The sequence below is a fragment of the Puma concolor genome, chromosome C2, assembly GCF_028749965.1.
Source record: "Puma concolor isolate L17-30 chromosome C2, mPumCon1.1.hap2, whole genome shotgun sequence".
NCBI classification, from domain to species: Eukaryota; Metazoa; Chordata; class Mammalia; order Carnivora; family Felidae; genus Puma; species Puma concolor.
Genome location: NC_141675.1, coordinates 107,493,004 through 107,511,543, shown reverse-complemented (window position 1 = coordinate 107,511,543; position 18,540 = coordinate 107,493,004). Strand labels below are relative to the sequence as shown.

The 18,540-nt window shown below is 42.2% G+C and overlaps 1 protein-coding gene and 1 long non-coding RNA gene across 6 annotated transcripts in view; one reads left to right on the top strand and one right to left on the bottom strand.

Moving 5' to 3' along the window:
• Positions 1 to 9,419: 9,419 nt before the first annotated feature.
• On the bottom strand, positions 9,420 to 12,531 carry LOC147577479 (uncharacterized). The gene is made up of 2 exons (XR_015255831.1): positions 12,351 to 12,531; positions 9,420 to 9,669 (listed from the first exon to the last, which is right to left on the bottom strand). It is a non-coding gene; the product is annotated as an uncharacterized LOC147577479 (long non-coding RNA).
• A 4,496-nt stretch (positions 12,532 to 17,027) lies between these two features.
• ALCAM (activated leukocyte cell adhesion molecule) overlaps positions 17,028 to 18,540 on the top strand; it is a 221,004-nt gene continuing 219,491 nt past the window's right edge. For 3 of the 5 annotated variants that reach the window (XM_086675541.1, XM_086675539.1, XM_086675543.1), the window contains exon 1: positions 17,029 to 17,680. In XM_086675541.1, the coding sequence (XP_086531667.1) occupies positions 17,608 to 17,680 (73 nt within the window). In that variant the 5' untranslated portion in view covers positions 17,029 to 17,607. Of the gene's footprint in view, positions 17,681 to 18,540 lie in introns of all 5 variants that reach the window. The other 2 variants (XM_086675542.1, XM_025913153.2) reach the window with 1 other exon arrangement.

Genomic DNA, 18,540 nt, shown 5'->3' with positions numbered 1-18,540 from the left:
ATGTCTCAGATGGACTTGGCCTTCAAAATGTAAAACGATGTATACATGTTACTTCACTTTATTACAAAAAAATAATTTGTGTTTTTGAAAATTCCCTCTGAATCTCTAAATCACACACACACACACACACACACACACACACACACACACACATTCAACTATATATACATATATATACTCTGAATCTCTGAATATGTAGATGTATATATACTCACACACACATACACACATGCACACAATACATTGCATCCATCCCATCTCATATCTCATATAACCCACCTAGTACAAATATTCTGGCAAGGAATAGGCAAATCTGTGGTGGAATAGGGTTCTTCGAGGCTTCCAGGAGCCTCTCAGCAGACCAAGAGCAACACATTCCTTCCCCACTCAGGTCTTCTGAACACTTTGCAGAGTTTTTTAAATCACCTCCTGAAATGCTGGTTTCCTTCCTCCATCCAAGATACTCAACAAAATGGAACTTGTCAACTGTGTTTATGGTAATAAATCTCCTTTCCAACATTTCTCCTGACATTCTAATGCCTTCCTGAACATAATAAAAAGGTCATTTTCCACCTGAATTCATCTTCTCCAAGTTACCTTATATTTCTGCAAATCCAAGTTTCAACAAGTTTGATTTCATTTCTTCTACAGTATTTTATTTGCTTTAACCAAGCTAAAAATCCCAGCTGCAACTGCAACCCTGTGCTCTCCTCTAATTGCTTGGGTGGGGATTAGGTTTTATTGGCTGACTGTATAATGTAGATACATTGTGAAAGCTCAACTGTTCCTTTTTCTTGAGTGGCACAGAATTAAATACTCCCTTTCAGATATTGTCCAAGGATTTCTTATGATTTTATTTCCCACATCAATTCAATAACTTTCTATGTATCAATTATGCCACGATCAGTATTCTCACTGTAAACATACAACAATCTCCTAGAACCACTCAGACCTGACCAGGCCTTTCATTTCGTGCAACCAACTCAGCTATATTGTCAGGTATTTCACAATCCTGTCTCCGGTTTCCAGAGGAGCTCAGGTAGCAGCCTTCCAGAAGTTACACCTTTTTGGTTCCGGAGGAATTGGTTCCAATAAAAGTAGCTGTATTTATCCTTGGTAGGTGCAGGTATTGGTTTAAGTGCGATTGTCATTCTAGGCAACATTATTTGGAATATAGAGACATTTGCAATAAAAGTTTATGAGGTGGGGCGCCTAGGTGGCTCAGGTCATGATCTCAAGGTTTTTGGGTTTCAGCCCCCCATCGGGCTCTGTGCGGACAGCTCAGAACCTGGAACCTGCTTTGGATTCTCTCTCTCTCTCTCTCTCTCTCTCTCTCTCTCTCTGCCCCTCCCCCACTCATGCTCGCGCGCGCGCTCGCTCTCTCTCTCTTTCTCAAAAATAAATAAACATTAAGGAAAAAAAAGTTTATGAGGTGAGTGGGACCACTAGGAGCGCCCCCAGGCAAAGATTTGGGAAAACCTGTACTTCTTGCCAGTGATAATGACAAGACACACACACAGTACTTGTTTATTCTGTTTAAGACATTTTGTGACATCCCTCTCTGAAGGCCAGTGCATCCACTCCCGGGAAATGATGAATCAATGACTTCAGACCAAGAAAGCAGGCGTGGCTCTTCACTACAGGAATAGGATCTCAGGTCACTTTGAGCACGACCTCTCTTGCGACAGGCAGGAACCACGGGATCCTGGGGGCGGAAGGTGCCCCAGGCGGCGCGTCCAGAGCGTGCACCGCTAGGACGCAGGCAGCAGGGCTCTCCCCGCCCCAGCGGTCCCGAGCCTGCAGCCAAGGACTGGGAGTACCCCGCCAGCTCTCCAGTAGTTTCGATATGCCCTCCTTCCGGGCGCTGGGCCCGGGACGCTGTAGGGAGCAGGTGACAGCTAGGCAGAGGATATGAGGGACCCCCGGGAAGCGGAGGGAAGGGACTGGAAGGGAAGGACAGAAACCGAGACGGAGAGAGAACTAGGTTAGCCTCCTGGCCTGTTAGGGTCTCGGGACCAAACCCAACTCTGGTCTGCAGAAGGGATACAGGGTCAAGCTGCTGGGGGCCCGGAAAGACGCAAGCCTTGGACAGCAAAGGAGAGAAAAACCTTAAGAAAAGCCTCGGTTTCAAGGAGGGAGGAGGAAGAGAAGACAAAAGCATCCCTCTATTTTGGGGTTGTTTTTTTTTTTTTTTTTTTCGTCTTTTTACTAAATCCTCCCCCCCCCCCCGCCCCAGTTTTTATTTTTATTTTTATTTTTTGTTTTTTTCCGTTACCAAGTGGAAAAGGCAATCAGCCGCGATTCTTGGTCTGGGGAGAATCCATTATTGAATGAAAACAGGAGAGCGGTTTTCTTCTTTGAAATAAATTCAGCAGCACCGTTTCTCTCTCTACCTCGTCGTTCTTCTTCCCCAATTTATTTTCTCCTATAAGACCCTCGCCGCACCCCTACTCTATTCCCCGCTGGTCTTTTGGACTAATTGAAAGAATTTGTCTCAGTTTTTAGGTCCTGTGTATCAGGTTTTTATCTGCTTAAATGCCTTCAGAGTAAGCTATTCCACTAATTTGGACTTCCACTCTCAATGTTCCAGTCCTTTCTAGTCCAAAGATTTCATTATTAAGTGAGCTCAGTCCCTCCCTCCACCCCCTCCTTCCCTGCAGGAACACACATTTTCATTCCAAGCCCCTTGCATTCCAAGCCCTTGCTGGGTTGCTTGCTGTTTTGCCCTGAGGCTCTCCAAGCACATCAAAGAAGTTTGCTTTGACTGTCCTTAGACCCAGGTGGTGCCTAGTGGTGGGGTTGCTCTCTAGACTGGGAATCCACACCTCTTCATTCTCCGCCCCCCCAAGACTGTTTCAGTTCCTGATAATAAAAACAATCAAAATACTTAGACAAAGCTGTGAAGTAGGGTAATTTGACTTGTACTCTGCACTCCCAATACAATACTTCTCTCTCTCCTCTCTCCTCATTTTCCTCCTCTATGCCCTTTCTCCATCCTCAGTTTCCAGCATCTCGAAAGTTCATTCAAAATCATGGTATCACATATGAGAAAAGAGCTGGTAACTATCACTTTAGCTGTGCTGTAAAGTAGCACAACATTCAATCTAGAAACATGCATTGAACACTTCCTAGGTGCCAGACACTGGGAAGTGATCCAGGGACTGAAAAGTTAAGTGTGTTTCTTTTTTCATCACACTCTCTCCTCCTCCTGCTCTCCTACCTCCTCTGTCATTATCATCGGTATCATCTCTTATAATATTGATTGAGTCCTTAATGTATGCCATAGAGGTAGCAGCTTTACGTGCATTTTCTCTTTTAATTATTATGAGGACTTTTATAATGGAGCGTTCCATTTTATAGGTGAGAAAAGTTGAGATTAAAGAAGCTGAGTGGCTTCCTCAAGCTCATATATATAGTGTGTGCTGGTGCCGGGGGTTTGTAAAGCAGACAGTCTGACTCCAGACTTGTGGTATATCACTTCTAAGGAGTCACTGTTTCAGTGGAGGAGCCAGACTTGTAAACAGATAAATAGAATTCAAAGAGGTAAGTGCTAGCATTGTAGAAATAGAGGAGCAGCATGACTAACACTGCCTAGGGGGGATCAGGAAAGGCTTAAAAGCCAATTTGACTTGTGAGGTGGGTCTTGATTGAAGCAGGAGTATCCCAGGAAAACAAAGGGATGGGGGTGGTGGGTGCATTTCAGGCTGAGGAATCTATATGCCAAGCCTCAAGTTGAGAAAGGCTGCCATGGTATGTTTAGGAAACAGTGCAATCTGATTACAACATAGGCTTTGTGAGACTGTTGTGATGTGAAACTAACATTGTCAAATAGGAAACTAGAGGCAAAAATGTCAAGGACTAGAGATTTTGCTGGGAAGTTTAGCTCTTGTTTTGTAGATAAAATGACTCCAAAAGAGATTTTCAAGAAAGGGCATGACATAATCACATTGGTGTCTTTGTCTGTCTGTCTTAAAATGACCAGGAAAAGTCTGGGAGAAAGGAGAGTAGAGGCAGATGGCAGAGATCCTAGTTGGAAACTTGCTATACAGTTGATGGGGGCCTGAGCTAGGAGGTGTGAGACTGGAAAGGAGGGATTTTGTTCACCAAAGAATATTAGCATTAAGTGTTCTACTTGATTCTAGAACAAAGGACTTCAAGCACAAAGAATTCTGTTCAAAATAAAAAGGCCTCTTAAGAGAGCACTAAACCAGCTCTTCTATTTTTATAGGTATAGTTAAAGTCTGTGAAGCTTAGGAAGATTAAACCACACAATCACCTGGAATGATCATTGCCACCTTTTATTTAGAGACGACTGTCCACACACTTAGCATCCTTTAAAACATTTGACCCTCCTAACTTTTGAAAGTGAGTACAAAGCTACTCTTAAGTCCATTTAACAGGGGAAGAAGCTGAGGTCAGTAACTTGGTGAAGGCTGCACAGATAATTAGAGACAGAACTGGGATTCAAAATTATAGTTATCTGATCCCAGAGTTCATGCAGTTTTCATGTGTTATGTGCAGAGATTGAAATATAGACATCCTTACTCCTAAACTAGTGCCCTCTTCGCTAGTTATTGCAGCCTTTATCATCTGCGATATGCAGCTTAGGCATCACTGGGCACACATTCCTGATATCTGAATGCCTATGCTACAAATGCTACAAATGTGCCCTAGAGTAGCATTTATTGTGGGTTCACTATCACATACGTTAAGCAAGACACTATGATGATCCTTTATAAGACTGGCTTTTTTGGTGAAAGAAAGAGCAAATACAAGTGACATCAACATGCAATCAGAAACCTAGCTAATCAGTGGTACAGGAATGAAGGACCAAGGGCTATTGGAGAAATAGCTAATGTTAGTTAGTACTTTTCTGCGCCAGGGGCTTGATATGTGTTATTTTATTAAAGAGCACTGACTTAGGTGAAATAACTTGCTCAGTGTCACACAATGCTAAATGGACGAGACAGAAATCAAGCTCTAGTTTATCTGGCACAGCAAACTCAGCTCTTCAGCACAATTAGATGGGTTAGTGAAGGCTGAAGTTGGTTCCATGGACAGTACTACGCTAGTAAATGTTTAACAACCAGCTCTCAAGCACAAAAACAAAAACAGCTCTGATTTGTGGTGTTGCCAACTTCCAGTTTCCAGAGGGTGTAAATGATCCACAACAGTGTATTTCAAACTGCCCGTGTGACATCACTGAAGTCAGCACTGGGGAGGGATGTGCACAAGTGGTTTGGGAGAGCCTGGAGCATCCAGCTGTACCGCGGAGAAGGAGATGCTTGGGCAGTGTGTTAGAAGAGTAGTGGAAGAGATTTGGGGTAATTCTTAGAGAAAGAAAGGCTGGTGAAGGCTGGAATGAGGATTAGACTAGTTATATTCAAAGAAAGTAGATAGATTGAGCTAATTGTGGTTAGGTCAAGTAGAAAGCGGGGCAGTTATTTGCTTAAACTTTTGCTATTCTTGAGGGGTGGAAATTTGCTTGAAAACGAGATCTAAAAATGGACTTATCTGAAACTTTCCATTTCCCTCGTCTAAATGACTGACATGACCAAAAACATGCTTAAAAGACTGAAATCAGGGCTAGGTGAATCAAAAAGATTGGCCAATATGGATTTCTGGCTAGTTATCTACTTTCGCTTTCTTTATGACAAGGACAACAGCAGCCTAATGAAGGCGATAAATTGATAGAAAATGAGTTTTAGCGAATATATGGACAGTAAAATTGAAAAGTTACTCAGTGCTTCCTTTCAAAAGAGATCCTGAGGAAATACCCTCTTGTTCCGTGAGACTTGCCTGAATGTACCTTACAGTGACCTTACATCTGGGGGAAATCAATATATTTGCAAATACTTCAGAATATTTATCTTGTCACTTTGATTCACATCTTTTTTTGAGCATAAAGCAACACTAATGCTCCCCCTATTCCCACATAATCAGAAAGCAAATAGGATAGTAAGGAGAAAAAACATTACCAAGGACTTGCAAATAATGCCTGTTTCCCTCTGTGGCAATAATCTAGCCCTTTAAAAGGAGAAAGGATGAAAATAAAATTAGTTTTCTCATGATGCAGAATATTTCTATTCTCTCCCCCGTCCCTCGATAATCAAAAGCTCTTGTTGTACACAATCTCAACAGAAAACATACTGATCCTAAGAACCAATAAAAAATAATACAAAGGAAATTAAGTGGAAGTCTCCTGCTTTTGTCTGCTCTTTGGAGAATGCCCCCCATTCCTGCGATTCTAAAGTACTGTCAAGCGTGATGCCCAGTGCCTGGCCTACAGGGGTGACTACTAGACTCAGACCTGGTCATTCATGGTCCTGGATCTTCCAATTCACAGCAAATGACTCGAGAGATGTGGGAAAGCAATCACACTTTTTTCCATGAATAAGAGGGTTTCTCTTCCTTTAGTATTTCAGTCTCTGTGGATATGAGTTTAGGTCTGAAGATAATCATCTTTTTAGTATGTGGGCTGCATCAGAGGAAATTGAGAAAATAGTCAAAGACAAGCAAAAGCATGTCAAGGTAAGAGATGGAAAAAAGGACAAAAAGCCTTGATAACTTTGCTCAAATGCCTTAAACCAGCTATGCCTAAACATATATATATATATATATATATATATATATATATATATATATATATATATATATATGCTTTTGTAATTCCCAGTCATTTAAATCAGTAAGTCATCCCCCTGGTTGTTTTTTGTTTGTTTTGTTTTTTAGACTCCTTGGACTGGAACTGGAGTTTTTGTCACTTTCAGTTGAAAGTAACATGACCATTACAAAAACCTTAGTAAAAATTCCCCAACCTGATGACAAACTCCTGCTGGCTGACTGAGATTATGAAAATAACATCATCCTAAATTGAACAAAAAGGCAGGGGCACCTGGGTGGCTCAGTCAGTTAAGTCATCATCTCACGATTCGTGAGATTCAGTCCTGCATCAGGCTCTGCACATACAGTGCATGGCCTGCTTGACATTCTCTCTCTCCCTCTCTTTCTCTGCCCCTCTCCTACTATCAAGCACACTTTCCCTCTCTCTTCTCTCTGTCAAAGTAAATAAACTAAAAAAAAAACAAACACCAAAAAAACCAAACAAACCCTAAAAAGAAAAAAAATAAAATCAGAGGAGAGAGGATGGGAAATACCAAGAACTAAATTTCTTTCTTGGCCTGTATTCTAAGATATGCTACTTTATTTTATTTTGTTTCTCTCATCTGTGACTCATCACTCTTTGGACATCTCCTTCTTTCACTGGCACACAGACCACAATACAGTCACTTCTTTATTCATAAATTATCATGGCTTTATTATTTACCTCAAAATGCAGAGCCCTCACAGAACAGGCAAAAGACAAGGTATGAAGTTGGGAGGAAAAGAAAGGAGGAAGATGTGCTAATCACTTTAGAATTGGAAGGACAAATCAGCTCCAGTTCTTTCCTTTTTAAATTTCATGGCAGATATTTGAGCAGATGGTGAAGAATCACCTCAAGATAGACTAGTTTGGGATTTTTCTTAGTTTTTCTGAGAAGATCCCAGAAGTTGAAGACTGTAGGAGGGACAAAGTGGGAATAGAAGATGATTCAGTTACTGGTCTGAGGGAAACACCTAAGTAACTAAGGCCTACCCTCTCAGGCCCAGTGAGTATAATTCCCCCTCTACATAGGCATCTCAAACTGCCCTTTGATGTGTCTCTGCCTTTAAAGTTTGAATTTAGTGCTTATTTAGTCGTGAAGTCAAGCTTTGTCTAAATCCTGAAAAAAATTAAAAATCTAAGGAATAACTTGGAGCTTGTACTCTTTTGAAATGTCCTTAGCCTAAGGGGGAAAAAATTGAGAGTTATACTCTTTGGGACTTCTCTATTAATTTGATACGTTAACCACATCTGGAAAAAATATTTCACTCTATAACTTGGATGTTCGTATTCATAAAAAGGCAAATAGTTTTCCTTAAGAGATGTATGTATCAATTAGCCAGTTTTAACAGAATTTCAAAACTGGAAGCTATAGCCAAAAATCATTTCATCTACCAGCTAGAATACATAACAGATTCTGGTGATTTCAATGAAAGCATGTGCATGTTTATGAATCTTTTCATGGGCTGGCTTATATAGCTGTTTTAATATGTACTGCATTTTCTCACAAGCTTTTCATCTTGAGGTACAATTATTAAGTGAATTTCTAGCCCTTACAAAGGAAAGTAAACACATTAAACACCTCCATGCAAAGTTAAAATGTTGGACATTAAATATTTGTCCTGTATCACTGCTAATTTAATAGGCTAAGAATCTGTGTTTGTTGAATACAATAATTTTAGCAAATCCACTCTCTAAAGAACAAAGTATAAAGAACATGGAGGCTTAAAATCTTGAATACTGAACCGCCTCTGTAGACTTTGCAATATTGATACAGCATCCATAATCATGCCTTAGTGAAATGTTATACAGAACATTATTTAGAATGTTTGTTCTGGAGTTTGGATAAATGTATTGTATTTGAAATTGATTAATGCTGTCTGATATGCATCCAAATTTTTTATTATTTTGAGAATTTGTCTTAAAAGTTACAGGGTATCTTGTATATTTACTGTAACTGAAAGTGACCCATTTGCATTTGAGGAAAAAAACCAAAAGTGGTACCCAAAGCTGTGTTTAATTTTGGTTATGTCTTTGGGCTTCTGGGACCTCTGTTACCTCATCTACCATATGATGTAGTTAGACTGGCCCATGGTTTTCTATCCTTTCTTTTTAAAATGTATTTATTATTGAAATATAGTTGACATACAATGTTATATTGGCTTAAGGTGTACAATATAGTGATTTGACAAATCTGTATATTAATGAATGTTCACCACCAGTGTAGTCACCATCTGTCATCATACAATGTTTTACAATGTTAGTGACCATATTCCTATGTTGTCCTTTAATCTCCACCACTTATTTATTTTATAACTGGAAGTTTGTACCTCTCAATCTCCTTCACGTATTTTGTTCATCCTTCCATCCCTCTCCCCTCTGGCAACCACCAGCTTATTCTCTGAATTTATAAGTCTGTTTCTGTTTGTTTGTTTGCTTGTTTGTTCATTTGTTTTATTTTTTAGATTCCACATATAAGTGAAATCATATGGTATTATTTTTCTTTTTCTGTCTGACATATTTCACTAAGCATGACACCCTGTAGGTCCATCTATATTGTTACAAATGAAAAGATTTCACTCTTTTTTATGACTAATACCCATCGTGTGCATATACCATGTCTTTTTTATACATCCATCTATGGGTGAACACTTGGGTTGCTTCTTATTTTAGTTATTATAAATAATGCTATAATAAAATAGGGGTGCACATATCTTTTCAAACTAATGTTTTTGTTTCCTTCAGGTAAATATCTAGAAGTGAAATTACTGGATCATAAGGTATTTATATTTTTAATTTTTTGAGAAACCTCCTTACCATTTTTACATTGGCTGTATCAATTTACCTTCTCACCAACAGTGCCCAAGAATTCCTTTTTCTCCACATCCTTGCCAACACTTATTATTTCTTGCTTTTTTGATTCTAGCCATTCTGACAGGTTTTAGCTGATATTTCATTGTGGTGTTGATTTGCATTTCCCTGATGATGAGTGATGTTGAGCATCTTCACATGTGTCTGTTGGCCATCTAAAAAGACATTTGGAAAATTTCTATTTGGGTCTTCTGCTCACTTTTTAATGATTTCTGGTGTTGAGTTGCATAAGTTCTTTATATGTTTTGTATATTAACCTCTTATCGGATATATCATTTGTAAATATATTCTCCCATTCAACAGGGTGCTTTTTTATTTGGGTTTTCTGATTATTCCTTTAAAGTCTAAAGGAGACAGTAAAACTTCAGGCTGCTTTTCAAACTTCAGCCAAAGCAGCTCCACCTATATCAGATTAATTACTTCATACAATAATTTATTAGTCATCCATGTATTCATAAATGGATTAAATCATTAATCAAATAGTATTGCGTGCCTACTATGTGTTTGCCTATTCTATGAATATAGCAGGGAATAAAACAGACATAAATTTCTGTTCTTGTTAACATTTCAGTCCAGTAAAGGGAGGCAGATATTCAATATTCAGTATTCAAGATATATAAGGTTATTTGTTATATGGTGGTAGAGTCTATGGAGAAAAAAAAGAAGCAGAAAAGGGAGATAAGAGTATTGGGGCTGGGGGGGGGTGTTGAGATTTTAAATAGTTGTTCATGGAACAGGTCAATAAAAAAGGTAACATTGGGGAAATACCTTGAAAGAGGTGAATAAGCTACAATAATGATTGTGGGGGGAAAAAGTTCCAAGGATTAGAAACAGCAAGTACAAAGTCTCTTATATGGGAATAGGGCAGGTGTATTTAGGAACAGTGAGGAGACCAATATGGTCTGAATGGATTGAACAAGGGAGAGATAGGAATTGGACTTCAGAATAAACCTATATTAGAAGAAACAGCTTTGTATTTTAAATTTTTTTTTTTTCAACGTTTATTTATTTTTGGGACAGAGAGAGACAGAGCATGAACGGGGGAGGGGCAGAGAGAGAGGGAGACACAGAATTGGAAACAGGCTCCAGGCTCTGAGCCATCAGCCCAGAGCCCGACGCGGGGCTCAAACCCACGGACCGCGAGATCGTGACCTGGCTGAAGTCGGACGCTCAACCGACTGCGCCATCCAGGCGCCCCTGTATTTTAAAAAAAGAGTGAAAAATGGGGTGCCTGGGTGGCTCAGTTGGTTAAGTGCCTGACTTGGCTCAGGTCATGATCTCACAGTGGGTGAGTTTGAGCCACGTGTGGAGCTCTGTGCTGCCAGCTCAGAGCCTGGGGCCTGCTTCGGATTCTGTGTGTGTCTTTATCTCTGCCCCTCTCCCACTCGCACTCTGTCTCTGTCTCTTTCTCTCTCAAAAATGAATAAACATTTTTAAAAATTTTTAAAAAGATTGAAAACAATTTATCTAAATTACTTGTGAGGCTCTGAAAATCATAAAAATTTTAAGGCTCTTTCTGATATTGCATAATCAATGAGCCTTTATTCAGTGTTATTAAGCCTTTTTTTTTTTTTTTTTTTTTGTCTAAGTATTATCACTCCTTAGGGATTATCTGTTTATCTAAGAATGTCTTCTTAATACTTTCCTGTAAAGTCAGCCATCTTACTTATTTTGAGGGAAAATACTATGGATGAACTGAAATTTGTACTTAATTACTTTGCTTTCCAGAAGTCCATTAAATCCATGGTGATTTGTTTGCTTAAAAGAATCAAATATACATTGTTTTCATATTTCTACAGTCATGTACGTACCTCAAATTCCTGAATAAAAATTTCATAGATTGCAATGGCTAAGAGGTACATGAGAAAGCAAGTAGAGATAACTTGGAAACTTCATAAGAATTAATCAAGTTAAAATTTCCTTCAAGATATCAAACATCTGAATAACCTCACTCTGAGTCACCTATTACTCATTCAAAACCGAAAAGCTGCTTATTTCTGTTGAAAGTTGAAAATATACAGAAACCTCTGAAGAGAAACTCTCTCAACAATAAAGTTCAAGGAAATATTTCTTAGCAGGATGGCTACCCATCTGTTCTCCAATCCCTATCTGGAGTGATTTTAGGAATTACTGACCAAAAAAACCTTGGGGTCCAGAAATAAAACAGAGTTTTGTTTTACCTACATAATCTCTATGACTCTTTAAAAGAGTCGTGTCTTCATAGACTTAATATAAATCCAATTTAGCCCTCTGTTTCAATCTTTGTCATCAGTGTATTAACCCAGGTGCTTGACCATCTCCTGCCTGGTCACTTAGAAACTTTACTAGTCAGGATTCTATTCCCAGCATGCTGCCTACCCTTTTTTGTTTTAAACAAAGTGGCATGGCCCTTCTTGTTTCATTCTCATTAGGGGCAAATAGTTTTTATCATGCTCTTTCTCTTGTAGATTAACTTCTTCACTTTATATTTCAGAGATTTCACTGGTGACTAAAACGTGACTCATTCTCTTTGCCTTTCCTAAACTTTAGTCAGCTAAGTTGTGACATTGTGATTTATAATAAGAAATATGTATTTGGTCTTGGATCCATTCCAAACAAGAGCTCCTAAAACCCTTGGAATTTTTTAAGTGGTAACTGTGATGATGGTGTCTTTTGTTATGTTAATGAGTTACTTTGGAAAAACCTTTGGATAATCTAAGAATGAATGTTGGTTGCTAGGAGGCCCAATCAGGTGATTAGAGGGTTGGAATTTTTAGTCCCACCCCTCCTGGGTGGGGAGAGGGACTCAGATATTGAGTTAAAATCACCAGGGGCCAATGATTTTAATCAGTCACACCTATGTAATGGAGCCTTCTCCAAATGTCAACGGACAGGATTCAGAGAGCTTAGAGGTTGGTGAATACATGGAGATTTGGGGAGAGTTGTATCCTCAGAGAGCATGAAAGCTTTGCTCTCCTTCCCACACATCTTGCCATATGTATCTCTTCCATCTGGCTGATGCTGTCTCCAGGTAGATACTGTCAGAATGGAGTTGAATTCTAGAACATCCAGCTAGTGTCCAACAATTGATCGGTGGTGTGGGGGAGAAAACCACACATTGGAACTGATAACGGAATCATACTAGTCCAATCATTAAAGACCCACTTGAGGGGCGCCTGGTTGGTGCAGTCGGTTAAGCGTCCGACTTCAGCCAGGTCACGATCTCGCGGTCCATGAGTTCGAGCCCCGCGTCGGGCTCTGGGCTGATGGCTCAGAGCCTGGAGCCTGTTTCTGATTCTGTGTCTCCCTCTCTCTCTGCCCCTCCCCCGTTCATGCTCTGTCTCTCTCTGTCCCAAAAATAAATAAACGTTGAAAAAAAAAATTTTTTTTAAAGACCCACTTGAAACACCTTTCATCTCCTTATATCACTGCCCCTTGTAAGTTTGTTTTGAGGTTTATATTCTGTGAGAAAGTTCACTCACCATTCAAATGTAATTATTTATAGAGTGCTCAGTGTATTTGCAAAGTATTGGCTAGAAATGTCTAATCATCAGTGGGGAGGTGGAGGGGAAGAAAGTGAATTAGATTTATTGCATGCCCTTGAACTGCATTACATGTTTTGTTCAAAAACTAGAACCTTACACAGAGCATGATGATATAAGGTGGTAGGAATAAATGTCACCAGCCTCCAATACCATCTTTAGTGAAATTTCATTTCTGGTAGGAAACTGTTTACATTAGAACAAGAACAAAATCATCTCAGCTTTTCAAATGTTCACGTGCCTGACCTATGTTTGTCACATACTGTTGGTTAATGTTTTAGTACAGGGCAAAGGTTCCTGGTCTGAGCCTTAGGGGTCCTGAGTTCTGATCTCAATGGATTCTAAGTAGGAGAGTTGCTTGGTGTGCTGTGTCACTGCCTAGAACACACTGTTCTGATTGATGATGAACTCTTTTATATGGAAGATGCAAAACTCTTTTCATGTTCTTGGTAACATGAAATGTTTTTCTCTGGCTGACCATTATTCCTTTTACCTCTTGTAGTAAGAAGTACTCATTATGATGCTCTGATGTGTGACTAAATCGTCTGGTAAATATCATTGGAATAATATATATTTTCAGTTGTAACAAAAGCAATTGTAATCCAGATGCAGTTGGAAAAGCTCTTCCTCTTAAGAACAAGGTAAGGTGGATCCAATCCCCCATTCTCTAGATTCTGAAGGACAAATACTCTCTTTACTACATTGTGGGGCTTATATTCTCAAGTTTCTTAACTCTAAGTTTTGCTTATGGTAAATTATTTCAGTCTAGAAATGGCCTTGACATCTCATATGCACTGTACCTGGCTCATACAGATAGGATGCACTGCCTGATTAGTTAATTTCCCCAAGGAAAATATGTTTGAGGGTAGGAGACTTTATTAAAGTTTCAGAAGGTAAAGAGTTTTCTATCTAAATCAAGCCCCCCCAAACAAACAAAATAAGTCATAAATTTATTGTTAGACATCTCTAATAAGCAAAGTGGATGATGAGCCAAGTTGATAGGGAGGAAGCTCCAGAATGAAATATGTTTTCCTCTGGTTGAACACTATTCATCTGACCTCTTGTAGTAAGAAGTAGCCATTCTATGCATGACTAAATTGACAGGTAAATATCATTGGAATCATCTAGAATCAAAGTGTGTGGGCTAGAACAAAGGCTTTACCATTGCTATGAATCATGAAGTGACCTTCCTGTCTCTGGGTTTCAGTTTCTTCATGAGTGAAATAAAGACACCAAAGACACCTATCTCCTAAGATTTTTTCGAAGAGGTAATTATTTCAGTTCATATAAGTTGCTTAGAATAACCTAACATACAGCATGTGATCAATAACTGTTACTATTTAATTAATTAAAGTATATTTGAAGGCCTTCAGCCATTTCAAACTCATAACAATATGGCTTGGTCTTTGTCCCTTCCTTTCTCTCAGCATCATCTTCTTCCCTCCCCTGTTAAACTCCTATGTTTATTTTTATCATTTCATAATTCTTATTTAAGTTTTTATGATGTTATTTAATAAATTGTCAGATGACCCTCACTTTCGTGGTCTTAGCTATATATAACTAGTAGCCTTCTTTTGGTGTTACTGCTCCAAGTGGCTTATCAAGGCATTTTCCTGAACTAGGACATATTCCTCTGTAAAAGGAACTCTAGAAGCAAGTGACTTTACAGATAAATATGTATATTGCTTTCAGAATTCCACACATGTGCATGTGTGTGCATAATATCCTTAAGTTATGGAATATATTTTGATCCAATCTAGCTGCACCCTTTTGAAGGTGGCACTTCTACTAGGTCATCATACTTTAATTATGAGAGGCTGACTTTTGTTCAAGGTCAGTTGCTGAGTAAGTGCAGAAGAAAGATTTTAACCAGACTCTGACTATTCCCCAAAGCCAGAGCTCCTTCTACTCTCCCTAGGCAGTTCTTTTGTGTGATCTCACTTAATCCTCAACAGTCTCAAGAGAGTGGTACTATTGTTATCACTTTTTACAAGTAAAGACACTAAGACTTTGAGAGGTTAAGTGAATTGACCAACATCATGCAGCTAGTAAATGTCAGAGCCCAAGTCAGACAGTGTGCCTTTTGCAGATCTACTTTTTAACAATTATGCTGTATTAACTCCAACCCCAAAACAAAAGGGAGTCAGGTAGACAGAGCGGAGGATCTAGGCCGAATATAGTTAGGATGATTTGTTCTAGTAGGAGCTACTTAAAGCTGCTGTTAAAAGAAAAACAATTTCCTAAAGGAATTCTATGAGATCCCTTCGGAATGCTAGCAATTCAGTCAAACTTAGCTTATGAAACACTGAACTAAAAGGCATTTGTCTCCTAGCGTTAGCCTTCCAGTTGGTTCATAAGACGCAAAAAAAAATGTTAATGTTAAATCCAACAGGAAAAAAAAAACTACTTATTTTAAGAGGGAAAATATATAAGAGCTCTACTCTAGGATACTGTTGATATAAAGAAAACCAGGAGGACTAGACAGGCAGGCTTTTGACAAAAATCACAGCTGAAGACAGAGCTTGATAGTTTCCAGCATAAAAAAAGATAAAAGAATTCAGAGACCATTCTGAGAGAGAGAGAGAGAGAGAGAGAGAGAGAGAGAGAGAGAGAGTGTGTGTGTGTGTGTGTGTGTGTGTGTGTGTGTGCCGGCATGTGTCTACTTGTCTTAATAAGCTTCCCCTGCCGCCCAACTCTTCACCCCCATCTAGTTGGTGACTCGAAGCCTTCAGATGAAAGCTCAGTATGTGAGGACTACTAGTTGGCATTCTCTGCAGGAGACTATCCTCACACAGGGGTGACCCTGTGATGCAGGAAAGGCTATTTAATGCCCTGGCGAAGTGGTTGAGGGACCAAGATTTCATTATGCTTCCGGGATCAGAGTGGTGATCCAGCATCCCTGATTTAGAGCCACTTAGGGCTCCAACAGCTCCACCCCGGAGTTCAAGAGGAAAATATTCCTGCATGGTCTCTGCCTGATCTGAAAAAGGCACAGCTTCCCGATGTTCCGCCTGGGAGATGGTTCAGTCTTTAGAAATTGCCAGAGAAGCCTGTCCATCTGCTGGGATGCCTGGCTTTCTGGAACGGACGAGAAGGAGTTAGACTTTTAATCGGAGTAACTTGAGGATTTTCTGTTTGTAACTAAAAACCGCCGCATAATTCAAAATAAAAAAGACACATGCTGTGGCAGGTAGACACTGGGAAAATCCATGTGACGAAGTATGATCTAAAAATTCCTCATTTAATTTCCCCCGGGAAAGAGTAAATATTTTCTCTTTGGTACTGGGGCAGTCGACTCGAGTGATCTGCCTTCAAAAGAAGGTGCGTTCGAGAGGTGGGTTGGTTAGTGGGAGCAAAACGGGGAGGAATTAGCCCAGGATTTGGATTGCTCCCGGCCAACCAGAAGCTGCTCCAGTTAACTCTCAGGAGGAGAGTTTCCACCGTTGCCACCCCTCCAGACCCTTCTTCCTCCTCCGCTCCCGCCCTAGGACCCAAGGCGCGCCCCGCCCCACCAACCCGGAATTCTCCACCCCCCCAGCGTCCTGCCCCGCTACTCTCTTCGTTGAAGATGGAGGCTGCAACATCACCGCCGAAAAATCCCTGCGGAGCGAGCCACTGGATTCTGCGTCTGGGGACAAGCGCTTTTTGAACCCTGGCGAGGTTGCGTGGTGACCAAGAAATGGGAGGCCGGACCGAGAGGGCGATCGTAAAGCCGCCGGCTGGAGGCAGCCCCGAGGGCTCCCCTCCCCGCGCGCTCGCGGCGCCTGTGTCTGCTCCGTATTGGCTAGCGTGGTTCCGGGGGCGGAGTCACGGGAAGCACCTCCCACTCGGGGGCCCCTGGATCCCGCGAGCGCCTCTCCCGCGGAGTTCCAGAGCTGGGCTCCGTCTGCGACTCGGTCCTGCAGCGCCTCTAGGCTGCAGGTCGGTGCTCCAACCACCTGCTCGGCGCTGCGTTTTGGGAAGCGGGGAAGAGAGAGGAGGGAGGGGGGGCGGCGGTGGGGGGAGGAGGAGGAGGAGAGAGGAAGCTTACACACGCCTTCCAGTCCCTCCACTCAGAGCAGCCCTGAGACCGCTGCCGTCGCCGCTGCTTTCGCTGCTACGGCTCTGCCACCTGAGGAGACCGCCTGGACTCGCCGCCCCTGTGGCCACCCCCGGCGATTCCTGCCTAGCACCGGGCTTTTTATGCACACTGCCACTACCATTATTATTATTATTATTCCAAGAGAGGGAGAACAACAGACCAGCCTGAAAGAACCACGTACACCTTTCTGAAATAGTGAAGTGTCTCCTGGGAAGAGAGGGTCGTCGGTCCCGGGAGAAGGAGCCACTGGGGCCAAGGGCAGGTGTTGAAGGGGAGGAAGGAAGAGTTGGGGCACTGCGTGGCGGAAAGTTGCTTGCGGCGGAGAGCCGAAGGTCCAGCGCCACAGCCCAGGGGGGGCGGTGTGCCTGGGAGAAGCCGCTGCCCCCTGCGTTGGGACCTGCGAGCTCGCGGGCAGCGCGGGGCCGGGACGACGCCCCCTCCTGCGGCGCGGACGCTGTCGGTGGCCCCCAAAGAGGACGAGGAGGAGGAATATGGCATCGAAGGCGGGCCCCTCCTGCCGTCTAGTCTTCTGCCTCTTGATCTCCGCCGCTGTCCTCCGGCCAGGTGAGCAGGGGCCTGGGAGCAGCCCAGGCCAACGTGGAACGGGGGCAATTTCCTGAGTCTGCGGCGCAGGCCTCGCACCTCCGGGGCTGTGAGCCGGGGCGAGTGGGGGCGGTGCGGGCACACATCTGGCCCTGGGTTCAGTCACCTGTGCCTCACGTTTGGGCTCGGCCGGCTGGCTCAAGTTTGGGCAGGGACTGGGGGCCTTGGGTAAATCTCCAGGAACTTTGGGTGCTGCCGGGGTTCGGGCTCCCGGGGCCCACGGGCAGTATTCGTCTGGTTCTCTCCCCGTTCCCCCCCCCTCCCCCGCCCTTGCAGCTCCCGCCTAGGAGGCGAGCCCTTGCCCTCTGACAATTCCTCCAGTCTTTGGATATCAAAGTCCACGTCACTGCGCTCCGGGCAGTTTTCCTTTCGCTTAGCTTTCCGAGAAATAACTGTCTGCACTTTTGGGGGGATAAATCCCCTGGTAACTTCCCCTCGGTAAGAGGTGAAGAAGGGGTAGGAAGGGTAGAAGAGAAAGGGAGGACTTTAATCACTCCTTTTTAGAAAAACCTCCCGCAGCTTAAACCGTGGTTTGAAGCCCCCTCCCCCATTGTCTGGGTGGGTAATGAGTGCAGGGGTGGTGGCAGGCAAAGGACGCAGCCTGAACTGGACTTGGCAGCCAGGGTTGTGAGACCTTAGTGAGTGGCTTGTGGATTTTACAGGACCTGTGATTCAACCTCAGTTTTCAGTAATGTACTGAGGCTCAGAAGCAAGAAACTCAAAATCCCCAATAACTAAAATATCTAGCCGGGAATCCCTTTCCTACCCTGGGGACGGCCCCTGTGGCTGTCATCCTGAGACCCACCGGTCGGCTGCCGCGA